At 33.5% G+C, this 26,420-nt stretch overlaps 4 protein-coding genes across 4 annotated transcripts; 2 read left to right on the top strand and 2 right to left on the bottom strand.

Annotated features, from left to right (window-relative positions):
• The first annotated feature begins 4,411 nt into the window (after nt 1-4,411).
• LOC105110812 (uncharacterized) lies at nt 4,412-6,023 on the top strand. The gene is made up of 6 exons (XM_011005978.1): nt 4,412-4,586; nt 4,675-4,839; nt 5,002-5,085; nt 5,271-5,396; nt 5,495-5,581; nt 5,676-6,023. Exons 1-6 carry the CDS (start codon nt 4,487-4,489, stop codon nt 5,747-5,749), a joined length of 636 nt encoding a protein of 211 aa, XP_011004280.1. The 5' UTR covers nt 4,412-4,486; the 3' UTR covers nt 5,750-6,023.
• Nucleotides 6,024-8,033: 2,010 nt separating this feature from the next.
• On the bottom strand, nt 8,034-9,256 carry LOC105110811 (probable ribose-5-phosphate isomerase 3, chloroplastic). Its single transcript, XM_011005977.1, has one exon. It carries the CDS (start codon nt 9,078-9,080, stop codon nt 8,217-8,219), a length of 864 nt encoding a protein of 287 aa, XP_011004279.1. The 5' UTR covers nt 9,081-9,256; the 3' UTR covers nt 8,034-8,216.
• Nucleotides 9,257-11,494: 2,238 nt separating this feature from the next.
• LOC105110810 (PITH domain-containing protein At3g04780) lies at nt 11,495-14,602 on the top strand. The gene is made up of 8 exons (XM_011005976.1): nt 11,495-11,636; nt 11,769-11,855; nt 12,306-12,429; nt 12,582-12,630; nt 12,721-12,778; nt 12,901-12,947; nt 13,038-13,115; nt 14,322-14,602. Exons 1-8 carry the CDS (start codon nt 11,598-11,600, stop codon nt 14,368-14,370), a joined length of 531 nt encoding a protein of 176 aa, XP_011004278.1. The 5' UTR covers nt 11,495-11,597; the 3' UTR covers nt 14,371-14,602.
• Nucleotides 14,603-15,318: 716 nt separating this feature from the next.
• Nucleotides 15,319-23,502, bottom strand: LOC105110806 (peptide-N(4)-(N-acetyl-beta-glucosaminyl)asparagine amidase-like). The gene is made up of 20 exons (XM_011005969.1): nt 22,904-23,502; nt 22,766-22,819; nt 22,513-22,686; nt 22,290-22,409; nt 22,102-22,200; nt 21,745-21,831; nt 20,834-20,916; nt 19,797-19,910; nt 18,892-18,946; nt 18,716-18,802; nt 18,027-18,082; nt 17,833-17,892; nt 17,596-17,683; nt 16,741-17,481; nt 16,570-16,630; nt 16,115-16,217; nt 15,904-15,977; nt 15,802-15,862; nt 15,563-15,714; nt 15,319-15,493 (listed from the first exon to the last, which is right to left on the bottom strand). The coding sequence occupies exons 1-19, from the start codon at nt 22,979-22,981 to the stop codon at nt 15,630-15,632; spliced, it is 2,280 nt and encodes a 759-aa protein (XP_011004271.1). The 5' UTR covers nt 22,982-23,502; the 3' UTR covers nt 15,319-15,493; nt 15,563-15,629.
• Nucleotides 23,503-26,420: the final 2,918 nt, after the last annotated feature.

The following is a 26,420-nucleotide window of genomic DNA, read 5'->3' as shown; positions in this document are numbered from 1 at the left end:
CAATATTATTTAGCAACAAATAACTGGGAAATCTCTCTTTGGCTCCAAACTTCTTCTGGAGTTTAAGCTTAAAGATTGTCCATCATTTGGTGGTCAAAAATCTCTTTAGAATCTCTTAGCAATGTATTCAATCTTCTCTTCAACCTTTTATTATACAGGACTAAAATGGATAATAGTATATCATGGCCTCTTTTCCTTTTGCATCTAAAGCAAAATTAAATGAGATTTTTATTCCTTTAAGATCAGGGCCTTTTCTCCTTGCATGATATGCCCCTAACTCCTATGCCTTGACCTTTCTGGGAAAGAGGATGGTGTGGGGTCTAGAATTCCGATGTTGCATTCTGTATCCAAAGAAATATAGTTGCAAATGGTATTCATAGATTTCACACTGCCTTTGATGGTTGTAGATTGTCATTGTTTCTGCGTGGAATGGTTAGATGTGTAGCAAAACTAGTGGCTAGTTGCTTATATCTTTTATCCAGAGAATCCCATTGTGCAACTTCTTTAAAGCTTCTTTCTCCAAACATGTCTTGAGAATTGAATTTTCTGGCTTGCTAAAGTCTTAACTCCCAAATCATGTGTTTTTGCTTGTAATTAAATGGCTGCTTTTTCTCTCTCTCTCTTTTTTTTCCTGTCTCAGTTCTGTCCTCTTCTTTCAACTCCCATTTTAAATCCTACTTCTATTTTTTTAACATAGGGACTTTCTTCCTCGGTTGTGATTATGTGGTAAATTCTTCCATGAATGATTAAGTTCCTTCAAATCTTTTTTTTTTGTTTCATCTTCCTGAGTATTATGTCGTTACCAGATGTCTGCGGGTAGTTGGGTATGTGGGAACTTTTTTCAATTTTCCTCTGCTTAATTTGTAGTCTTTTCATGTATGCAATTTTGCATCTATGGTGCTGCTTATGTTTCGTATGTTTATTAGTGACCCTTTTTTTTTTCCCAGTCTTGGGTGGTTAGATAGCAGTTTAAAGTAAGAAATCTGTTGCATGCATGCATTCAGCTTTTGGACCATGTCAAGTCTTTTTTATGATATCAAGGATTTTGCTGTCAAAATTTGTTTGGAAGACGAAACAGAATTATTTCTGTGGAAGATAGAATGCTAGGAGATGTTCATATTTTTAAAATCTGTCTTGTCAAAGCTTAAATCAAGTAAATTTTAGCGTGCTGAGGCAGGGAATAGGATCGAAGATCATGGATTTTGCTTTACACGTTATTTAGCTGAGGTTTCATGATGGAATAGGATCGAAGATCGTGGATTTTGCTTTACACGTTATTTAGCTGAGGTTTCATGATGGAATAGGATCGAAGATCGTGGATTTTGCTTTACACGTTATTTAGCTGAGGCTTCATTATGATATTTACATATTTGAAGTTTCATTATGATATTTACAGATTTTCTATTGTAAAATTGTGTTACGAGGGATAGAAGGTAAGGAGCTGATAAAGAGAAAAATATTAACGTTGTGGTAACTGCAACAGGTTCACTGATGACATGGGTGATGAGTTCTTGTCATTTGTGCCCTTCACACCTCCTTTCTAACATGCTGATATCACTGTGGGCCTTTTGGCGGCAGGTTAGGTTAGGAGGCTCTTGAAGTTTGTGGTTGGTGAAGATTTCATTTCGAGGATCCGTAGGGAAAACATTGGAAATGGACATACATGGTTTGCTGACAATTTCCTTTCGAGCACCATAGTTTAGGGCAGCTCTCACATTACTTGTTCTCTCTTTTATGATCCTTTAAATAGTAACCATTTCTTGTATTCTGACCAGCCTCACCGCGGCTTATAAACACTGCTTTCCAGGGAAAATTCGCCAAGTGAGCCAGAAGAGTCTTTCTCTGACATCACGTTGTCAGCCTTGTAGTTCCACGACGTCGGTTTGGCACCCTCTGCTAAACTGGCTTGGACAGAGAGATCCTACCAGTGCAAGGATATCTTGGCACCCTCTGCAATATTGAGAGTTGGTGAACTTAAGTGGCCTTCAAATTCTGACCCAAAAAAAAGTCAAAAACGTGATCATGCAAGAAACGTATAAAATTGAAATAAATTTCCTTTTCAACCCAAGAAGTTAAATCGGGAATAACTCGTTCTAACTCCTAACTCTTGTTGCTAAAATATTTTAAAAGAAGAAACGAAAAAAAAAAATTGCCTGGAGGAAAGCATTCCCAGTTATCCCAGTTTTTAAGAGATGTAAGTATGTTTGGAAGTTTAATTGTAATTGTTTTTTAAAATGTTTTTTATTTTAAAATATATTAAAATAATATTTTTTTATTTTTAAAAAATTATTTATAAAATCAGCATAATTCAAAACATAAAAAAAAATATTTTAAAAAAATTAAAACTTTTAAAAAATATAAATTGGATGGTTTTTTCAGACATCTTTTTAAACCTTAAATCAATCAACATCATTCATGAATATCTAATTTGTTCCTATTTTTTGCTAAAATACAACAAAAATAATATGAATAAAAACAAATCTATCAATTAACATAACTCTTTGATAAGATTATCGTATAAAAATATTAACATGGTAAATGTTTATTTATTTATTACTGCTTAGATTATCCTAGACATCCTGAGAGTATTGATAGATAATATAGATGAAAGAAATTCATGGATTTATAATAAAACATGCGAGTATATAACTCTATGATTACAAAGCCCTTGACTTCAATGATAAATAAGATTAATTATAAATTAAATACTCGTGTAAATCAGGGATATCTTATTAATAATTTAATTATATATTTGAGAAAAAAAAAAGTAGAGAACAATCGACCACCGTCCAACGTGTGGAACATAAATATATTATATTAACTAAATATTGCTCATTTTAACTTGAAATTAGGTAAAAAAATTAGCAAAATTCCACCAGGAGGACTTTTTGAGTCTTTGACAATGGAGGCTTGGGTTTCTTTTTCTCATGTGTGGCCAAATGTCAAAGCTTATCAGATGCATCAAATTGACTGCAAATACAAGGCACTTGTTTTTTATATATATATAGTTGATCAGAGCAGAGAACGATTCCAACGTATGCAACAAATCTTTCAAAGTAAGGCTTGATATCTGTGTTAATTTAATCCTTGACATGTTCTTTAACCATCAAGAAACCACTTCGAAATTAATTGTAATTGATTATTTCTTGTTCGGAGGCTTCAATTCTCCTGTTCTAGCATCTCCACTTCTCGTTGAGTTTTCACTCTGCAGGCTAAGAGTATTGGGTTTTGCCAGGAGATACATAGCTTTGTCTGTATCTCCTTTTGATTTTGAAAATTATTTCGAAGATATATTTATTTTTATCTTTTCAACCAACCAACCATGTTTGAGGTTTTCTTTACCCTGAAATTAATATCAACCGAAGACAAAAATATAAAGTAAAAACATTAGGTCAAGGCTTGAAAAAATAGACCTAGAACAGTTTTCAGTGGACCTTGATCATGTAGAGCTAGTCTCCAAACCAAATGTTGCCAAAGTCATTTGAATGTGTAGACTAACAATAAAATGTTTGAGCCTCTGAATGACCCTTTATTTTGGCTGTTTAAGAAATTCTGATTATGACCATTCTTTTAATGCATTATTCGTGTTCTTGTTTAAATCTTCTTCTTCATGCATCTCCTCTACTCATTACCAAAGAAAATCAATATTACGTGATGGACCCACATCCCATATTCTAGATGTTTTGATTTTATTTCTTATCAAGAAGCTTGAATGATTATGCAGAATATAATAATAATGTTTTTTAAAATGTTTGTGGATCAAGAAGCTTGAATGATTATGCAGAATACAATAATAATTGTTTTTTAAAATGTTTGTGGTTTAGAAATATATAAAAATAATATTTTTATTATTTTTAAAATCATTATTTTTGATTCATCTAAAAATATAAAAAACATTAAATTTCTATGAAATGTTGTTCGGAATGAAATCCAAACTGTTCGGTAGACTCTGATTTCTCTCTTTTGATTTTTTTGTCCGCTCGACAGCCTAATCTGGCCTTGCTTTATTTAAGAATGGCCAAACCTAAGCTTGGTTGAGGATAATGATGTCATAAAATAGAAAGAAGAAGGAGCAAATTTGAGACCTGTTCAATTTATAATACAATGAACCTTCTGTTACATGACAATCTAGAAGGAAGAGAGAGAGATTTAATGTTTTCTACTTTGTTTGATTTATTCAACTATGATAAAGACCGACCATAGACAATAAATAAAACGCAAAGAGAAGAAAAAATCTGCAGAATTGATCCTTTCTGCCTACACAGAAGCTTCTATCAAGTTAACTTTCCTGTTCTATTGAATAGAGAAAAAAACAAGAAATAACCATCAAAATGTGACGTGTCTTTATGTTAATTCTATTTGTTTGGATTCCAAGAAAACTTCCAAGTCTTTGTGATCTCTTATAAATACGCACCTCATTAGGTACAGATAGCACGGTACCTCCTCCAGCATACACTGCAAATCACTTGTTCTCTCAGAGTTACAAATGCCTTTCTCTAAAGCTCTTACTTTTGTAACCATGCTTCTTGTGGTGCTACCTATGGTTGCTATGGCAGATATTGATGGCAACCTGACTGCTTTCTATGGTACACAACACTCTCTATCCTGTACTTCCATGCACACACAAGCACGGGTAAAATCTTGGATGTATGATTTGTTCTTTGTGAATTGCAGACAGGTTGTGTAAAGAAGTGGATTGCGGAAAAGGAACATGCGTAGGAGACACATCATACCCATTGAGCTACAAGTGTGAATGTGAAGCTGGATGGAAGCAAACCCAATACGATGACGATGATGTTGATGATGAACACAAGTTCCTCCCTTGCGTGATTCCAAACTGTAACCTCCTTTTCTTTTCGGCTTTCTTTTCTGAACTTCATTCAGGGACATGGTACATGCAAGTAGCAGAACATGACATGTTCTGATGAATTAAAAAGACAGATTTTGTACGTAATTTTACACATTCAAGTAAACTTGGTTCATTTTCTTGTTTTTTTGCAGGTACTCTGAACTATGGCAGCTGCCAGCCAGCCCCACCTCCAGTTCCACAAAAAGAAGCTCCCCACAACAGCTCCTTCTTCGATCGTAATCACCAAAACCAAAGACCTTTATTCACATAATAAGATTCAAAAAATACTGCAGTCCTGCCTGATACCAAAGACCTTTATTCACATAATAAGATTCTAAAAAATACTGCAGTCCTGCCTAATATCCTCTCTCTCTCCCCCTCTCTCTCCTGCCACTAATTTTCTGTCCTGTTGATCATGTAGCTTGCTATTGGATGTACTGTGGAGAAGGTCAATGCACAAATAATGGAACATATAGACACACGTGTACTTGCAATCCTGGTTTCGTTAATCTTCTCAACATCTCTTACTACCCTTGCTACAGTGCATGTAAGAACTTTTACATGAAGTTTTAGCAGTGAATACTGATGGTAGATCAAAGAAACAAACTTTAAAAACTGATCTGTGCTATGGTTTTGGTTGTCAAGGTACTCTCGGATCTGATTGTGCTGACATTATTAGAATCGCAAACTCAACATCAACTGGAACCGGAACTGGAACCGGTGGAAATCCAGGTGAGAATGCAAACCAAACATATCACCCAGTCGTCGTAACATAAAAGATGTTATTTCAGATCTTGATGATTTCTAATCTATTTTTGTTATCCAGCTAGCACCATTCTTCCAGCAAAGTTCCAATGGATGATTATTTTGCTCGCCTCTATGCTTATGGCTCTGATGTAGGATGAGAATTGAACGAGGATCCTGGCTAACCAGCTTTTCAGTTTCGTGATACTTGATTATACTCACTAGTAAATTTCATTTGGTGCATCTTTCGTTTGATCATTCACCAGATTCTTATGTAGAAATTCAGTTTGTATGCGAATGAAAGTCGGAACACAGACCTAGATGGAGGATGAGCGTTGTCTATGCAACACTACGTGATCCATTTGGTTTTTATGTAGTTGTATTGATTATTTATTTATAAATAACTGAGCTTGTGAAAAATATTTATCTATTCTTCTCTTTGGATTCAAGCTATCCACATAGATATAAAGCAACAAGATCCAAGTAGCTTCTGGGACGAATCCTATTTGTTAAATCGCCATTTAGTTTGATGATTGATAATTCAAATAACATGGCAACGTCTACATAATTTGGCCACAAAACTTAAACACCGAGTACTAGTAACAAGCTTGATGATTGATAATTCAAATAACATGGCAATGTCTACATAATTTGGCCACAAAACTAAACACACCGAGTACAAGTAACAAGCTACACACATGCCTTCTGCCAAGTGTGATTTTTCCTATCCGTTTCTGCACAAGACAGGCTTCTGTATTAGGTGCAAGCAAGTCCTTGTTAAGCAATCAAAATTCAAGACTTGTGTTATAAATGGAATGGATAAAGGAGCCACAGCCTCAAAGCACATCGCCACTAAAGCGTTAAGTCTAGGCTGGCCGAGAAAAACAAAATTATACTACTAAGGCTGCTCATTTCTAATCCATAGTTCACGTTTGATTCGAGGGGGAAACGAACTGCCTCTTGAAACCACACAAGATGTTTCTCCAAATGAACGATCCCAAAACATTAAGACTATAGGATGCTATCGGAGTGAGTGATAAAAAAAATCAACTCTAACAATCTTGTAATGCTTCCACGCCAAAATTTGCTCATTGGTGATTGTACATCTGACAACAAAACAGTCGATATTGCCAAGCTTTCCCCTCACTGCTCAACACAATAAAATGAGATTCAAAGATGGTATAGATTCATAATTGATCCCAGATCTACAGACTACACTTGAATTGAAGTTTGCTAGGGATTCCACTTTACAAAAGCATACGTACCGCGCAATAGCAGCACATACCAGTCACTGACGCATAACCAGAACAATGAGCTGTGTTAAAGTCACTGTACTATCTACCTGGGAAAACACGTGGAACTCGATTTGTATTACATTGCAGGCAGGAGACTCCAACACGACATAGGATATTCACTTCATTGTGCCCTGGCTTCCTCTCTAAATATTCTAAAAGCAGGAATATATAGATAGAATTATATTCAAACTTCTGTAAACCAGCATCATGATTGAGCTATAGATACCTCTCAAATATTATTTATGAGCTTCTGTGAGACCATAACCATCTCGGTATCGTTCCCTAATACCTCTATACAACTATTAGAAGTTAGGGTTTCAAATGTACCCAGTTAGCCTTTTCATCTGTCTCCCGAAATCTTTTCACCCAAGCATCTACAAGTCCTCCTTTCCGTACTCTTCAGGCTTTGAACTAATTGATAGAACTAGACCTATGCTGTTTGCCCATTTGATGCACCATCAATCCATTACTGTTTTTGAGACTAGAATGCAAAGTATAAATAGTCACTTGAGAGCCAAAACACATCCCCTGTTCCCCTGGAAACTGCTATTACTAGAGGAACTAAATAAACCTGTTGCATACCTGAGAAACATGTTTATGACACGCCACTGCTCATGCAATTGAGACGCCAATTAACCTAGTGGTTTCCTTTTCAGCATGGTAGATTAGCATCATTAACAATGTAAAAGAAAAGATGGAAACCGTCTAAGATGTTGCTTGAGCACTTTCCTTTAAAAAACAAAATACTTCACTGCAGAACAACAAGAGAGAGCAACCCATAAACTAATACTTGGGCACTTTTACTCCAGTTGTCCTTACCAATGCACTTGCTATTGCCAAATTGCCAGTAGAACAGTACAGACCTTAAGGTTTCAATGGAGTTGAGTTTCCCATCTTCTCGCTCATAGACAGCACAGTCAAAGGGGATAAAAAAGGCATTGATGATTTTTTACATACAAGGGAATGCATTGGCACAAATTAAACCCTGTTGATTATAAATAACAAGACGCGAAGAAACAATATTATTACAGGTAATCCAATTATTCATCCCAAAATCAAAACAAGGTGGCAATAACCATGAAACCAATTCATTCATTTTGATCATTTCACATTTCCATTCCTAAACTATAGAGAGAAGTAACAAGAATACCCAATTCATTCATTTTGATCATTTCACATTATTTCACTTTTCCATTCCTAAACTATAGAGAAAAGTAACAAGAATATCCAACTAGAGTCCGAACAGCTCAAATTCACCGCAACAAAAATAATGAACAACAACAGTGTCAATATAACAAAACCATCATATAACACAAGATTCGAAATTCTCACTTGCTTTTAACCTCAACTCCTGTCTTCCCAGCAATAATAACCGCAGTCGCCATATCCAAAAACAACCCATGTTCCACAACACCTTCAAGCCCCGAAATTTCCTTTCCGGCTGCATATCCATCTTTAATCGGATTCTCAAAATACAAATCAACTATATAATTAAAATTATCGGTCACATAGGGCTTCCCATCTTCACCAACTCTCAATTTAGCCTCAACCCCTTCATCTTTAAACAACTCTTGTAACCTCACCAAATTAAATTTCCAACAAAATTGCACTCCTTCAACTGGCATTGCCAGTTTACTTCCACCAAGACCATCAACAAGCTTAGTCTCGTCAGCAACAACAACAAACTCATCTGATGCTGCTTCAACCATTTTCTCTCTTAAAAGGGCTCCGCCGCGACCCTTCACTAAATTAAGTAGTGGGTCCACCTCATCAGCCCCGTCAATGGCAAGATCAATGTGGGGGTGGTCATCGAGTATTGAAAGAGGGATGTTAAGAGAACGAGCCTGTTCTTCTGTGCGTTTTGAAGTTGGGACTCCAATGATATTTGTCAGTTCACCGGTTTTTAAGAGCTCGCCGAGCTTGGCTACCACGAAGGCGGCGGTAGAGCCGGTTCCAAGGCCGAGGACCATACCGGATTTGACATACTCGACGGCCTTGTCTGCTGCGATCTTTTTAAGGTCGTCCTGGGTGAGGACCGGGGCGGATTGGGCTTTAAGGGAGAAGATTTTGGTTGGAGCGCGGAGGTTAAGAGAGGGTGTGCGTAAGAAGAGGCGGGAGGAGGAAGAGGTGGTGTTGTGGAGGGAGGAATGAGAGGAGGAGGAAGGAGGGGAGAGGAAGGATAAGGAGGCCATGGTAGGTGGTGGTGGTAGAGGGATTGAGAAATGAGAGGTGGTTTTGTTTTTTTGTTTTTTTATGGGTTTGTTCAATCTTAGTTCAAAGTGGTGTGGTTGTTATAAGTTTGTTCGTACTCGTGGAAAGAAACCAGGAAGACAGAAGACTTTATTGCTGCATTTATTTTTTTTATTTTTTTTTTTGAGGTTGTTGGATGAGGTTGTTGGTGGAATGGAATTCCATCTTTTTTCTAGATGGTGCAATAATTTTATGCTATCAAGGGTGTGTTTGATGCCTTGGTGGTTTTGATAATATTTTATAAAATTTTGGATTTTTTAAGTTTAAATTAATATATTTTTAATATTTTTATATTATTTTAATATATTGATCTTAAAAATAAATTTTTCGTGTAAAAATATATTAAAAATAATATTTCTTATTATCTTAAGCATCATCTAAATAAAAGGATAAAAAAATTTAAATTTAATTTTTTTAGGGAGTGAAGGTACAAAGAATATGATGCTAAAGTAGAAGATGGGATACCGTAATAGGTCTAAAGAGATATAATGGATCTCTACTAGTAGCGTTGCTCGATCGAAACTGTGGTAATGGATCTCTACTAGTAGCATTGCTTGATCGAAACTGTGGTACGGTGCTGACTGGTTTAATTTTTTTCCGGCATGAAAAAAATATTATAGGATGATGTTAATGTCACTAAAAAAGTAAAAATAATTTAAGACTTAATTATTGATTTGACTAATTTTAATCAATCCGGTTAATTTAAATAATATAAATACAAAATACAAAGTAAAATAAAATTAACCAAAAATAATAATAATGTAAAAAATCTTGCTCGAAAAGCAAGGATATCTCTTATATATTAATCCATGTCAGTCACGAATGATCTAATATGTTTTTTAATACTACTTAATATTTTTTAAAATATTAAATTGCACTTGTATCTACTTATTAATTATATAAAAAAAATGTCTTAACACAACACTAAGGATATTTGAGTTTAAGAGTAATTTAATAATTTTAATTTTCAAATTAAAATAAGATTATGAAAAAACCCTAGTGGCAAGTTAATTGAATTTTTCTTTCGAGGACCATTTATTAGTTTTACCGTCCGGTAAGAATAAGAGGTGATCGAGATGGCCCCATATTATTTTGATAATGACAAACTGATCCCAAAATAAAATCATATTACCGCTAAGCCAAGCATGTGGTTTTGTTTTAGGAGGATAGAATGGTCATTTTATAACGTGAATTTATTAGCATAAGCATGATAAATCTCAGATAGTTTTAGCTTTTGTTTTAATAAATATTCAGTAATGCAAGTCAATAAAAATAAAATATAATGGATCTGATAAATCTAATATTATATAGTTGGAAACTATTTTTATGGAGGGGATATTAGCCGGTCAGGAAGAGAGATTTTGGTCTGGTTTGCATGTTAACATTGAATATAAAATTCTTTGTGCTTTGAATGTTTTGATTGAGCATGTTTTATATTTTATTTAAAAAAAATTAATTTTTTTATTTTTATTTTAAAGTAATATTTTTAAATTATTTTAATATACTGATATCAAAATTATTTTTTAAAATTATTATTTTAATATATTTTAAAATAAAAAATATTTAAAAAATAATTACTATCACACTTCTAAATATCTTATTTTAAAAATAAATAGGTAGATTTATCCGAAGAAAGGTAATAATAATATATCACTAAACTTATAATAATAATAATAATAACTTTAAAAAACTCTCTTCTTCATAAACAACTCATCAAATATTTTTTTTATTTTGATCATATTTTTCTATACATAAAAAACAATAAATTGCTTTTCAGAGAAGGGCCGTGATACAAATGGGGCCTTCCTTCATTGATCAAGGAAGTCCCTTCGGAGTTGAGACGCAAGAAAAAAGTGCCCTTTTTTCGTTTGTTGAAGGGCAACACAGCTAGCACAGTTTGGATCCTTTTAAGCAGAGTTCTTAAACCCGGTTTATTGGTTCGTTCAGTTCAAAAATTCGAGTCACAAATTTTGACAGAATTATTAGATTTTGATTCGGGTCATCAAGTTGATCCTAATTTTTTTATACATAAACAAAACAATATTTATTTTTTATTAAAAAATAAATAATTAATAAATTATAACTAGATTTTATCAGGTTAATAAGATCATCAAATTAACTCAGGTTTTTAAACGGGTTATTCAATTTTTTTCTTTTCTTTATTTCTTTAAATTCAATTTAATTTCTATACCAAGTTACATATTGATCTATCGAGCCGAGACGGGTTCTCATGCTACGCTCATAAAATGTCCTTAAACTTAAGAGCCCAAACCGACACAAACACGCACCAAACAGTGTCGTTTTATGTCGTCAAAATAAATCCATCTTCCTCTGGCAAATATAAATCACTGTCCTAAGGAGCGGAGAAAGGAATCTATTCTTTGTGTGATTATTCTGTAGGCAATCCCTCCTTCTTGCCTGCCAAATACCCAAGCAGTACCAAAAAAGAAAAAGAAAAAATGGCTGCAGAGTCAGCTACTGCAATTCCAAGAGGCCAAGTAAGTATTTTTTTTGTTCTCTTTGTTTGATTTTCGAGAAAATTTGTGGCATTTCTTGGAATCTGGGAACTGGGTTTATTGAGATTCGTTGATATGGGAATTAAAGCTTGAATCTTTTTGTGAATGAATCAGGTTGATTTGTTGGACTTTATTGATTTTTCTGGAGTTGAATGTCTTAACCAAAGCCCAAGCCACTCCCTTTCCAATGCGATCAAGCAGGTAATTTTACTTTTTTGTTTCTTCTTTTAAACAAAATTTGAATGCAACTTCTTTAATTATTTTATTAATTATTATGCCATGATAGAATTAACCTTTTATGTTTTTAGAGTCTTGGTATTGCATGCAAGCATTTAGGGATCGTGTAGTTAGTAACTATCCTCTTCTTGTATGCTAATTTAGTTGAAGTAATGTAAAGAGAATTAGATTTGAATTTAAAAAGAAAAATTACTGGAAACCCATATGGTAGCTCTATGAAGTTTTCTTGAGTGCTCCTTTTGTCTTTAAGTGTTTCGGTTTCATGCAATCAAAGTTTGGGGTCTAATAAGTGTTGTTATTGTTATGTTAGGCTTTGCTAAAAAAAAAAAATTCTTGTTACGGAAAACTGGCCCTTTTGTTTCTTTCAACATGATGTTGATTGAATTATAATTTTTTTACTTTTTTGAATTTTAGGGTTATAGAGAAGATGATGGTTTGAATCTAGAGAGCGATGCGGATGAGCAGTTATTGATCTATGTACCTTTCAATCAAGTTGTTAAACTGCATTCTATTGCCATCAAAGGACCTGAAGAAGAAGGTATTTGTTGTTCTAATATAAACTTTTCTTCTGAAGTGCATTTCTCTAATGTTTCACCTGCAAACTATGTTTTGCATTGCATCAGAACAGCCCCTATGAAACAGGTTGGATGTGCTTGTCTATCATTCTAATGTGAGGGTTTGTTTCTCCAGGTCCAAAGACAGTAAAACTTTTCTCAAACAAGGAGCATATGGGATTTAGGTATTGTTAGTAATGATTAATTGATTTAAGTTTTGAAAGAAATTGCAATATTTCTTATCTTACAATTATTGCATGGTTTGATTATGACAGTAATGTTAATGACTACCCTCCAAGTGACACTATAGTTTTATCGCCAGATACTCTCAAGGTGGAAATTATTTTCTTGTCCTGCTACTATGAAGTTGATGTTCATGATAAGGAAATAATTGCTGAGAAATATGTTGATATAATCTCTTACATTACCATTATGCTTGGTTTATGCTTTTGCAGGGAAAACCTGTGGTCTTAAAATATGTAAAGTTTCAGAATGTTCGCAGGTATGCTAAAAGTTATTGCATTTACACACTTGTTTTCTTTCTTGTCATGAAATGTTGCAGGAGTAAATCTTACTTGTAAATTTTGATCAGCTTGACAATATTTATTGAGGATAATCAATCAGATTCTGAGATCACGAAAGTTCAAAAGATTGCTTTGTTTGGAACAACGTAAGTTTCTATCTCTACATCTGTGATGTACCTCTGTCAGCAACTAACTTAATCTCTTATCCAGTGAATTAGGCATTACCATATTCTTTGCCTTATATCTTGGATACATCAGAAGCACCATTCTTATACTGATTGTTGACTGCACAGCATACACCTCTGTCTATCTTACATTTTGTGTAACCATAATGTTAATATAATCTAGTGGCTAGAAGAACTGCCAAAATATTGAAATTTGAAATTAAAATGTTATGCTCAAATAACACTGTTTATCATTATGTGTTTCTTTTAATTTGATGCAATTAATAGGCTTTGGATTCATATTTTCTAGATGTGTGGTGAAGTTTTGTTTTGCATTATACCTTATGCACTTCAAACACTTATAGAACAGAGGGTCATGTCATTTTCTCCTGCTTGATATTTTCTGTTCTGTAGATTGAATTTACATTAACGTGAATGATTTTTCATGAACTGAGAGTTACTTAAGAGTTTAGATAACCATTATCATCTTAGTTATTTCTTCTTAATTTGGAGCTATTTCTGAGTGTGTTAAGTTGTTCAAATACTATCAGTCACATGTGCACTGGACATGCTATTCCTTTTGCTTTCATAGCTTAGTCTAGGTCTTGACTGTCAAACAAACAAATAAGGAGGGTGCATGTCTTCTTTCACCAGTTATTTCATATGAAATGCCTCATGCCATGGAATGATGTGCTTAGCAATGAAGGAAAGAAACACTTTGGCTGTTTACTTGTGAATAATTTTCCAGATCTCTAGAAACATGTTCTAAGAAACAGCAAAACTAGAGAGAACATATTTACTAATCATTGTTTTATAGGAACACGTGCTCCATATTTTTTTCAATTTTATAAAAAACTGGAATAACAAAAAATCTTCCTTTTCAAATTCTCTACTTGAGACAACAAGAACCCTTGTTTGGTTTTGTTTTTATTTAATCTCAATCAAATTTTAAAAATCGATCCCAACAATTCCCTTGAAGTATTGGTTAAACATCTTGTTGGATGAATAATTTTAGAATAAAGATGAAAAGTGATTTCAAAAATTTAAAACTCTTTCTAAAGTAAACACAACCTTTAAATTTCACTTTGTTCAGCATTGATCCATCCAACCCCAGATGTTTCCCCTTGTTTTAAATGTTACATGCTCTAGTCTCCCGCATTAATTTTGCGAGCCTTGTTTTTGTAACAGGGTGGAAACAACAGACATGAAAAGCCTGAAGAAGATTGAGGATCACTAATCCCAGATGTGAGGGAAAAGGAATGAAGTTGCTCTGAAGTATTGCTATTATCTCTGAACTTTATTTTTCCATTGTTTATCCCATTGACAATTCAAGAATTATCTGCAAGAATGCATCAAATGTTTGTTCCGGAAAGGGCCATGTTGAATCAACGTTATGATACTTGTCTTCTTAAGCTGTTTCTCTCTAGCCTTTGCCTGCTTTAGTAAAGCAGCTCCTTTGATTCTGGATATGTTTGCCGAGTGATCTCTACTTGTTGATAATTTTGTCGCCATCATTTCGAGGCGAACATTGTTATGAACTTGCAATTACATACCGTATGCTGGTCGACTAGTGCTTCCTTGTGCCACGCAAGCATTGCCTGGTTGCTTGGCACCCCAGTATCAAGGATCCATGGGAACTTCCACTGATTCAATGCAACTAGACGATCCTAAGAGTTACTCGCAAGTAATTGGATTAAATTGCAGCTTGGCTCGTGGGTACAAGAGCCGGCCTAGCCTGGCATGTTACACACAAACGAGTCATGTGGCTCCCTCTTGAGGTCCAATCTCTCTTCCCACTGGAATTGTCGAAATAAGCACGTGCCCCCCGTGACCCTCTTTTTTTTTTTAATGATAAATTATACATGAACATTAGTGAACAAAAAAAATTAATTAAACTAGAAAAAAAATTAGAAAAACTAATTAAATTAATTAAAAATTTTAAAAAACCAAATCAGTTATATTTTGATTTTATAAGTTTAAAATTAAAAAATCAAATGCAATCTAAATTGAAAAAACCGAACTAAATTTAAAAAAAAAAAATCAAATCAGGTTAAATTTAAAAAATAACCAAACCAAAACAAGTTTTTTTTAAAAAAAACAATTTAATTATTTTTTTAATAAAAACTAAATCAAACTGAAAATAACCACCCAAAGCCCTCCACATTCAAACATGCCTGATTGGATATGTCTGGGCAAGACAAAGAAATTTGCTGAAATTGAACCACCAACACTGCCCAGAAATCAAAGCATTTCCTCTCCGGCAACTGGCGATTATGAATACATATTGACTAAATACGGTGTACCCATATGGCAAAGCATTGTGTGATTGCTTGCCTCTATGGACAAATATTTACTACCAAGTAGTTATACAATAGCATCAAAGTCTGGAACAGTGCGTCAAGCAACCAATGTGTGGTTGACCATTCCAAGTAAGTTATACAATAGCATCAAAGTCTGGAACAGAGCGTCAGCACATTGGAATCTCTCTTATACAACTTAATTGCTGCTTGCATACAGATCTATGCTACCCAATTGTAGGCGTGAATTTGATTGAACGTCTCTGGCAGCTAGAAATTGGAATCTGTCATGTTATAACTTGTTAGATCAACGATCACGAGGAACTAAAATGTGGAGTGCATGTAAATTGGTTTGGATCAACAGGATTTACCTGAAAGTGTTGCATGGGACACTATCTGAATTAATCTTAAATGATTTACGCTGAAAACGATCTGTGAACATCTGAACTTAAATGATTTACGCTGAAAACGATCTTTGAACATCTGAGAAGTTTGTTTATCCAGAATACGCCAGCTAGAACCACCATCATGACTACCCTCGACAATCCTGTTAAGAAAACAACCAGAAATCATGAAAGCAAATAACATATAAATTTGCGACAAACATGTAGTTGCGAGAACTATGAAATAAATGCAGAGAGAAATCGTTCAAATGGCGCCAGATAGTTGTTAATAGAATATTACCAGTCCATAGGGTCTCTCTCTGGGGCATCATTAGCTGACATTATATCATATGCCACTAGTTTGTGCATCTGGTTGTCTGATAGTTTATAAACAATCCAGCAACCTACGAGAGGCATTGTTAAAATACATCAGATATGTTCAACAGGATCATCAACATTAATCCAACATTTGTTTCATGCCAAGTACAAAGAAACAACTGAGAAATGCAAGAAAATTTAACTTGGGCATCTAGATTCCAGGCTTGATTTTTCAGATTCGTTCAACAGACCAAATCTGCAACCATGGTTACTCTGGCTTAAAGTCTATGATTGCCAACAAAACACGTGCCATTTTCATATTCTTTCAATTCAACAAGACAACACCAAGCACAGTACATTGAGAGCACAGAAAGGAAGCAACTCTGTCTGACATTAATAGTTCCGCATCACAAGATTTTCTAATATGGAGGACCTTACCTCTCGCTCCATCTGGTTCTTCCCATTTAGACGTGCGAAGTCCATCAAATGCTGATGTGGCCTGAAATTGTGTTAAAAGTGGAATGATAAAGGAAATTTTGGGAGAATTCCTACATATGAGCAAAAAAGTAAACTTATGTATGACAATTAGAGAAACAGGATACTACTCACAATTCCAAAAGGAAGTTCCTCGCCACTTGCAAGAACAGAACCTGAATGGATCCTATTCAACTTTATTAGTGGCCAGGAAAGAGAAACTTTGCTTATGTTGTCAAAGGTGTTAAGAACATTGATCAAATCATCCAATGCATCCAACACAACAGGCAGTCCTAAAGAGGTGGTGACAGGGTCACCAGCCAAACAGATGTCCACTTTTCCATCAGTGTCAATCTCGCTCTTCAATGACAGAGCATTTATTAACTCCTCAAAATATGGCGGCAAATGAAGTATAAAAGGGTTTATGGAAGTTCGCCTGGTTTTATAGGACGAATTTCCAAGTTCCACCAAAATTCCTTTGAATATCTTCAGTATTTCAACAATTTTTGATTTGGGAAGAGAGTGGTCAACACAACGAGAAAGGAGAGGGGAAAATGCATTGTAAGTCTTTGTCACATGCTCATCTATGCATACACGAATGGGACATGAAGTATGACTCAAAGAACAATTATCATGAAAACCAATTTCTGATCTTGCAATGCGCCATTCCCTGTTCCCACTTTGTCTACTAGGCAATGAGACTGAAGAATCATTAGTGGAACATAAAGATCCCTCAAGCTCTTCTGATTCAATCTTATCACGGTCTTCAAGTACAGAAAGGATTTGAGTTGTAAAGCTTCTTCTGCATTCTCGAGTCATGCTATGAAGAGTAGCCAACAAATCAGGCTCTGTGGTAATGTTTCGTCGGGATAGAACCTTCACATTTAGAAATTCTTTTGGTCAAGAACTCAACATAAGAGAACATAAAATTGTGCATGAAGAAATGGAAAAACCCACATGAAAGAATGGCATTTCAATAGTTAAAATTACCTCAACCCACTTCCTTGTGTAACGCTTAGTGACGTCATAAACTCCATCTTTTGCAAAAGCAATGATATAGTTCAATTTCTTATTCCACCTACGAGAAAAGAATGAAATCAGATTCATACAAAGTATGTTCAGAGCCAAAATAGACTACTGAAGATCCTGAAGCAGGGCAGAAGAAAAATCATTCAGTAGGCACCCATGTGCATACATGTACATCACATAGATGAAGTAAAAAATTACCCCTTCTCATATCGTAATGGTCTGTCAAACACTGGTGCACAAGGGTCAAGATGCATCCATCTGTATAATAACATCACAGAGTACATGTAAATGACGGTTACCATGACAAAGAGCATGGTTTAGCTTAATTATTACTCTTCTGGAATGCTTCTGAAGAAAATAGAAGACATCATTTTTTTTTTAATGAAGCTTACCTGCCTAGTAATTCAGAAAAGCACTCGGTCCAAACATGATCAGTGAAATCCAGGATCTGATCAAACACAATATGGGAAAAGGTCATATACTGACTTTCATCATGGCCAACTTCTTTCATAAAACAAAATTTGAAGCCCCCTCAAATTCTTCCACATTATTACAGTGCATGAACACAAGCACCCCCATTCGAGGACATCCAGAAAACAAGAGATTCCTCGGTAAAGGGGAACAACCTTTTCAAAGTATTTCATTTTAGTTCACGTTTCACAAGGTATTGTATGGGAAGCCATGATTTTGAGCCCAAATACATTCCAAGACACAAGAAGTAGTTTAGCTATCTTGTAGTCCAATGAAAATGTGTCAAGTTTTCACCAGAATTTCTTTACTACATTCAGAACACCATGAAAACAGACAAAGGTAATGCCTATTGAAAAATAACAGAAAACTTTATTGTTCTTCACAGAACCCAGGTAGAACAAAGGTAGTGCCCATATATCAAGCTATTTTGGATTTGTATTAATATAGAAAAATAACAGAAAACTTTATTGTTCTTCACAGAACCCAGGTAGACTTCTATCATTGCGTTCAGTCTTTACATCATAAAAATATTGATCTAACAGAACATAGTCTGTCCAAATTGAGATCGTGCCATTTGGGTGTTGTATTTGAATTACAGAAACTGACTTACCAAACGAGATTCATAGCCAAAAGCACGACAATAAAGAGTAGAGCAATTGGCCCATTCCCCACAGCGACCCCTTCGAGTTTCCAAGAGCTACGTGGTGAAAGAGGAGAAAGAAGAATAAGACAACAGGGAAGGAGATTATGAAATATAAACTTGTCAATTGGCTTAAGTAAAAATACCTTTAATGGATCATTGTAGCGTGGGAAACGGGTAATTCTTGAACAAGAATTGCAGCTGAGATATTCCCATGACAGAGAAAAAAAAAGTGAGGGGTGATGAACATGAGAACATATGCTTCTGTGCAGAGGAGGAAATGAAAACCAAATAATCATGACAAACCAATCTACCTAAGACTGCTATTCATCATCAGAACAAAGATGTGTGTTGCACACACTTCTCTGTTTAGTATCGCACATGTCAGCTAGCTATTTGGTTTCGATTTTATTCCAGAATCAATAAAGCAGATTGGACCACGAGATCCTCAATATAACACTATTTACAAACTATAAGCAAGAAGCGGGGGGGGATCTTTTCAAATAAAAAACAGCCATATATCATGTGAACATGTTGATACAGGTAGGGATGGAACTGAGTTTAATTTTCTGGTCAATTATAAACAATGGGCGAGGGGGCAAAAAGAAGAAGAAAGGTCTGGCCACGGTGCAGACTTGCCCTTTGATATGCAACATCAATTTCAAGAGCTGTACAGTTTAAAATTTTTGAAATTCCCATATATGAATGACTACCATATAAACTGTTATCAATACACACAGCGCTGATCAAGTAAACAGCTGGCTATAAAAGTGAGTAACTTGTCATGAGATCATTTGATACAATAAATATCACTAAGAATAAAATACATGTTCAAGCTTACAAACCAAAGGTATGAAAAACAAGACCTGAACTTGGGGTATAGTTGTTAGGGGCTTGGAGGACGAGTGATTAGGAAAAATAAATCAAATAAAACAGGAAGTCTAACTAAATCATGAAGAAACAATATGTAAGATTAAAAAGAATACAAAATAAACTTCCAAAAAATATGAAAAAATCAAAAGATAACAAAAAATATAGATGCGATGCACACCAGAAAAGTTGAACTTCAGCTGCTTCATATTGAGTTTCTGAAGGAAGCGCAGCATCCATTCCTTGATTAACGGTATCATTGCCACAGCCATCACAAGGAGGTTGACTAACCCACCTACAATATCAGAAGATGGCAATCATACATTGGCAACATTTTTAATTCTGCTGGCAACCTGTTGTAAGAAACAAGAAAAGAAATATTTTCGATTGAAAATTAAACACTAATTATTCTGTTTGTGGTTGGAAAACAAATACATTCACATAACTATTCCATGGAAACATTTTAAAACCTTTAGATGAGGAAAGCATCTCTGGTACTTACTGTGGTTCAAAACCATTTTGGAAAACTTGGAGAGAGAATCAAGATTTCTAGACATATAAAGCCATTGGCACATATATGCAGTGTACATAAAAAGCACCAAACTTAACGATGCAAAAGATTCCAACCAACTTAAAAAATATATAGAGAGAGAGCTTTCTTTGGAAAATAAACAAAAAAGCGTCGAGCAAGAACAGCAACCATCCACTGCTTTCTTACTACTGAAAGCCTTCTCTTTTATAAGAAGTAAACTTTGTTGCAGAACCACTAAATACTTCCAAAAACTTCATATTTTGGAATCATTGATGCTTGTTTCCTCCTTGCTGAATACATCCTAAACTTCTAGCAAAAAAAGTCCATGGCCAAGAAATTAAGATCTTATCAATTTAATTAGACTTTCCTGACATCCTAAAGCAAACAAAGCAAATTCTATGTTTGCTCAAGAGTTTGTTGCATCAACAAGGCACCATCCTTTGGTGCTCCTCATAACATGACATATCTAGTCCTAAAAATGATCTTCCTATGAAAATAGTGTCATTCTATAAACATAACATACAAAAGAAACAGTCTATTTACACAGAGTATAGTTCCTTACTCGGAGTACTTACTTGTAAGTTGTGCAAGTAATTATTGCTGGGATATGTGACTATTTATTAAGCAGTATTTTGTTAATTTTAAGGGCAAATCCAACGTAAAAACAGAAAAGGAATGAAAAACACCTGAATGATTGGTTGAACCAGAAAAGCAGCTGCAGCAGGAAAGCATGGTCTTGTTCGGGTTTTGATGGTTTAAAGTTCCCCTCCTAAGACAAATTTATAAAATTACCAATTACCATGGCATAGTAGCAGAGCAAACCCTAGAGGTGAAATTATTAAAACACCTTAAACCAGTTGTATCAACATGAACCACATATCGTATTTATTCCAATTATGACGTGGTTGCAATTCACATTGAAATACAAGAGTGGATAAGAAATTGCAGTTGAAAACAAAAAAAAAATACGAGGATAAAACACGAATCAGCATTGCAAGACAATCATAAAACTAGCCAAGGTCTCCAAGTTTTCCATCCAACAAACCTGTAAATAAAAAACTACGACCACTAATATACTGCTGCCAATAGTTCTACTGAGCATCAAGATAACCACAACAATGCGAGAAATCCTTTAAATATTATTTCCATTGCAGTCGGCCGCCCGCCATGAGTGATGCGTGTGAGAGAATGTTTTTGAATATACCATATCCTTTAAATATTTGTTCTGTTCAACTGTAGATCAACACAGGTCCAAATAGCTGTTCTAAATTGTTTTGATACTAAGATAGCACAGTTAATCAAGTTTACAGCCTATAGATTGTATTTGAGGTATATTTGCTTGGATAGTTAATGCATCTAACAATTAAATGTTAGACAAACTACACTGAGAATTTTGTTATGCTAAAAGATGTCCAAGGGTATTTTAGTGATTTAATCAAACAGTGACGGGTTTTATGTCAACTAACTTGTTTTTCCAAGTTGACCTTTTGTTGCTCATTATTATGCATTTATTCTATAGCCAATCACTTAAATGTTTAGCTTCCTCATCACTATAAAAATAAAAACAAAAACAAAAAGCAATACAAAAAGAAAAAACCTTTGCCAGAGAAACCAAAGCTTTCTCATCAAGCTCTTCTCTATGAACCGTCTTCCGTGCTGCCTCCTGCCTCACTGGGTCTTCATACTGTATCAACAACAGGCCAAGTACTAAATAAATACTCTCTCTTGGAAATTATCCCTATCTAGTGTGCTAGTGATTTAACAATCGATCATAAACAAAACAAAAAAAAAAGATTGCACATTATTTTCCTGTTGAATGAACAGATTGAAGAAAACACCTTTTTTAATTTTATTGGGAAGAACAAAATGATACATTTTGAAACTCAAATCTCTTTTTCAGTAACCAAACAAATGAAGAAAAACAAACAAGATAAACATCAAAATTTGAAATTACCATTTGAACTTGACTGATATAGGACCATATTTGCTGCCAAAACTCTTCACTTTGTTCACTCATTGCAAGCTCTTGCAACATAAGCGCTTCCTCCTCTGCCTAAACACAAACAGACCCTATAAACATAATGTTTAAATCACTCTCACAAACCGAAAATTGAAACACAAGCACAAAAAATTATAAAACACCTGTAACATCTGCGCAAGTTCCTCGTCCGATTTCATCAAATCGGCAGCAGTTAATTCTATGAGTTCATTCGAAACATCAACGACATCAGAATCATCCGACACGTCATCTCCTCCAAGAATCTACACAACAAACCGTTTTAATACACAAAATGCATAACAACAGCAGCAGCAGCAAAATTCTAAATTAATTGCATAAAGAAATAAAATTATAAGAAAAAAAGACCGGCACATCACGAATTGATTCCTCTTCATTTTGCTGCACAACAACAGCGGCAATTGATTCTTGTACCTTGACTTCCTTCTCTTCCTCGTTGATTTTTATCAATTTGAGTTTGTTAGAAATGCCAGTGAGATCAGAATCGTCCGAGACGACCCGATCATCATCTTCTTCGGTGATCTACAAAAAAAAAACACCAATAAAAAGAAAAGCACACACACGCAAGTGTTGATGACGACGCAAACAAAACAACAAAAACCTTCTGGAGATGAGGAGGGATTGAAGTGAGATAGAAAAGCTGGTTCTTAAAATCCTGCAATATTAGCCATAACAATCAAACAAACACTACTGTTGATTTAAATTGAGAGAATTGTGTTTTCGAGAGTGAGAGACTGACTTCAAGGCCGTCGTCAGTGTCATAATCGACGTCGAAGATGGAGTCGTTGTGGCTGATGATGAATTGGCGAGCTACCATCTTTACTGTTTTTTTTTTTTTCCGCTCACTTTTCTCTTTGAGAGAGAGATTAAGAATTAAGAATTTTGTATCGGTTTATTGAATTAATGGGTTTTTTTTTTTTTGTTTACTTCGGAGGGAAGGTATTAGATTCTTTTTTCACCGTACCGGTTCGACACAACTAATAATACGATAGATGAAGAAGCTTTCTCCGGCAAGGAAAAAGAAGTTCGATTCAAAAGCAGACTTTAGGCTAGCATGTGCTGTCTCGTGCTTGGTCTCGCTCAGGAGGTACACGCTTATTTGGATTGAAAGTGACTAATCAAAAGCATAGCATCTGTAACTGAGGTACATGAGGGCCTATTCTCATTCTGATCAGTGAAACGAAGGACCCAAGGAAGGTGGTCCTGAAAGCATAGCTAGGAACAAAAAAAAGAGGTTCTATTCGTAGAAAAGGAAAAGCAGCAAGAGCTAGCCTACTAGTAAAGGGCTTTTTAGGAAGAAAGAAGTAGAATCAACCCTTCTGCTAATGACAACCTAAAAAAAGAACCATTGGTGCGTAAGCAATTGGAATCCTAAGAGCATCTCTACTGAAGAAGACAAATGAACAGTTAAAAATAAAAAATTAATATTTTAATTTTTTTATTATTTTGTACATTTAAAAAAAGAAACTAAACGAAATGTTAAAATATTTTTTCTTTTTTATAAATATTATTTTTATATATCTTTTTAAATAATCAAAATTAACAAAGACCAATTAAATATAAATATATAAAAAAAATAACATTAAATATACTAAAAAATAATAAAATACTTGTTTTTTTTATTTTAATATAAATAATTTTTTAAATAATTTTTTTTTATTGGAATAAATATAGTAAAATAAACTATATTTATATTATTCAAAATGTTATTTTATCAATTTAATTTTTTAAAATAACATTTTAGATTGAAAAATCTATAAAGAAGAAGGAAGCGACAAGAACCAATCCATTTTCAAACATCGTTAGTAATGAATAACTTCTTCTTTTTTACCTCTAAAGGTGGTCTGAATATGGTGCGGAAAAACCCACGAAATTTCCTATTTAGACCACCTTTTTTACACCATCCTCTTTCTTTACGAAACATATTGTCGAAAGGAGAGGTTCTAGGCCTCTAGCCAAGAGTACCTTTTAAGCGCAAGCAGCGGGCCATAAAAGCAAGTGGAGTTGCAGTGATAAGCTAACCCCATGGACCAGTCAGACTTGTGTCACACAAGTCTTGCGTCGTATTATTTTAATTTGAATTAAAAATAAATAAAAAACAAATTATCATCTTCTTTTGGTGTAAAGTATTATCTGTAACCACCGTGGTTAAAATCACGACTTTACTTTTAAAATTTTATGATTTTATAAATAAATATTTATATAATATGTCAAATCAAGTTAAAATTTAAAATTAGTTCAACTCGATGAAATTCAGTTAAAATCAAATCAATTTTATAAGTTTTTCAAGATTTAACCCTTAAAAATTAAAAAATTATCATGAGAGAGGATCGAAACCATAAGAGAAAAGAGATAAATAATAAGGAATTAAAGAAGTAAAATAAGATATAGGAATACTTATATAAAGAAAAATATTGTATCTTAGACTAACCATTTGTTAACTATAAAAAGAGACGATAAAGACTTAGAGAGAACTTGACATACATGTCTTGCTTGGTAGGATATTTGGACATTATTTCTACGACTTGTTAGTAACATGAAAAAGGTGGAAGGTGAGGTGGCATGAGATTAAATTGATGTCATTTTGTATGTTTTTACTTTCGTTGTCACTGGCTCAATGTATTGGTCTTTGTTAAAAAAAAATTAAAGATGGTGACATACTTTAGGATATTGTATTATCTCACTAGTTGTCTGCAATGTATTTCAAAACCTGTCCTTAATAAAATGTTCTAAAAATCTATCAATAAAACATATTTGTTCAATCTTATTTTTTTTTGTTATTTTTAAGTTATTTAAATTATGTATAAATTTTTATTTAAATTATATATTTTAAAGTATTTGAATATTTATATTACTTATTTTACTTTTATTTTAATTATGTTATATTATTATTTACTAGTTGACTGAAATTGTCAATATATAAATAGTTTAAATATTAACAATATAAATAATTTAAATATTTTTATATGATTTTACTATTTAAATTTATATTATATATTTCATGCTATATCAAAAAAGCAATTTCAACAATCTTACTTGTAATGTAAACGTGTGGAAAAACTTGGGATGAATATTGTCCGGCTGTGTTGCACTATTGACGCATAGTAAACATTTCACTATTAAGGCATTATTTACTATTTTATATATATATATATATAAATTTAATAAAAAATTATGTTTTATTATAAATAATATTGTTTTTTTTCTAGCTTTGTTATAAATTTTAGAGGATATTAAACTCCATTGAATTCATACATTAAGCTAACTCTAAAGCAACTAAAGCATGTACAGTAATACCAGAGATTATATTTTCGGTTTGGTTCAGTTTTTATTAGAAAAATAACCAAACTGAATTAAAAAAAAAAACAACCAAAATCGGGTCAAACATACTGGGTTTGGTTTAGTTTTTCAGGGCAAAAACCGGTTCAAACAAGTTTGGCTCAATTTTTTCCGGTTTTTCTAGTTTTGGTTCAGTTTGAGTTTTTTGGTTTTTTTGTAATAAAACCAAAGCTGAACCGACTCGGCTGATTTTTTTAAAAATTTAATCGGTTTAATCAGTTTTTTGTTTGGTTTTTTTGGTTATTTTTTTTAGTTTTCTCGGTTTAATTGGTTTTCTAGTTTTTTTGCTCACTCCTACTGAATATTATACAAACATATTGTTAACTCTTTTATATTTTATTGTTGACTATATTACTCGTGGAAAAGTACTGTAGCTTTTCTACTTTTTATTGTTTTTTTATTTTACATTTTTTTCCTTTTTCTCAAGGTTGTCTTTTTCTTTTTTTTATTCTTTTTATTTTTTTTAGTATTTTTTATTTAATTGGTTGAGAATTTAATTCTGTAATTTTTTTTTAAAATATTATGGATTATAACAATGTTTCTCTTCATGGTTTTTTTTCTTCTAAAACGATCTTTGTTAATTTTATTTTTTTCATAGTAAGCTGATTGAGAATTTTACTTTGTAGTTTTAAAAAACAAATATTGTAGATTGTTACAATGTTTTCCCCACATGGTTTTTGTTTTGTTATAGTGTTTCCTCACATGTTTTCTTTTACAAAATTATCTTTGTTAATTTTTTTTAATATTGAGGTAGTTAAAATTTTAACTTTAACCTCCCCCACATCTTTTACTTTTCTTTTTTTTTCTTTTTTTTTCCAAAATTATCTTTTTTTTTCATAAATTTTTTTGTTAATTTTATTTTTTTAATATTAAACTAATTGAGAATTCAGTTTTGTAATTTTTTTCTTTAAAATACT

The sequence above is a fragment of the Populus euphratica genome, unplaced genomic scaffold (assembly GCF_000495115.2).
Source record: "Populus euphratica unplaced genomic scaffold, PopEup_1.0 scaffold379.1, whole genome shotgun sequence".
NCBI classification, from domain to species: Eukaryota; Viridiplantae; Streptophyta; class Magnoliopsida; order Malpighiales; family Salicaceae; genus Populus; species Populus euphratica.
Note: the sequence above shows the minus strand (reverse complement) of the source record. Positions and strands in the feature narration are given on the sequence as shown.

Bases quoted from the DNA above. Each gene is read 5' to 3' on its own strand.
- LOC105110812 (XM_011005978.1), top strand. From the start codon at position 4,487: ATGCCTTTCTCTAAAGCTCTTACTTTTGTAACCATGCTTCTTGTGGTG. The intron at 4,587-4,674 runs GTACACAACACT...TGTGAATTGCAG, and splicing joins CAACCTGACTGCTTTCTATG to ACAGGTTGTGTAAAGAAGTG. The intron at 5,397-5,494 runs GTAAGAACTTTT...TTGGTTGTCAAG, and splicing joins CTACCCTTGCTACAGTGCAT to GTACTCTCGGATCTGATTGT.
- LOC105110811 (XM_011005977.1), bottom strand. From the start codon at position 9,080: ATGGCCTCCTTATCCTTCCTCTCCCCTCCTTCCTCCTCCTCTCATTCC.
- LOC105110810 (XM_011005976.1), top strand. From the start codon at position 11,598: ATGGCTGCAGAGTCAGCTACTGCAATTCCAAGAGGCCAA. The intron at 11,637-11,768 runs GTAAGTATTTTT...TGAATGAATCAG, and splicing joins CTGCAATTCCAAGAGGCCAA to GTTGATTTGTTGGACTTTAT. The intron at 13,116-14,321 runs GTAAGTTTCTAT...TTTTTGTAACAG, and splicing joins ATTGCTTTGTTTGGAACAAC to GGTGGAAACAACAGACATGA.
- LOC105110806 (XM_011005969.1), bottom strand. From the start codon at position 22,981: ATGGTAGCTCGCCAATTCATCATCAGCCACAACGACTCCATCTTCGAC. The intron at 17,684-17,832 runs GTAATTTTTTAC...CTTTTCTCGTAG, and splicing joins CCATTACGATATGAGAAGGG to GTGGAATAAGAAATTGAACT. The intron at 16,631-16,740 runs GTGAGTAGTATC...ACACAATTTCAG, and splicing joins AGGAACTTCCTTTTGGAATT to GCCACATCAGCATTTGATGG.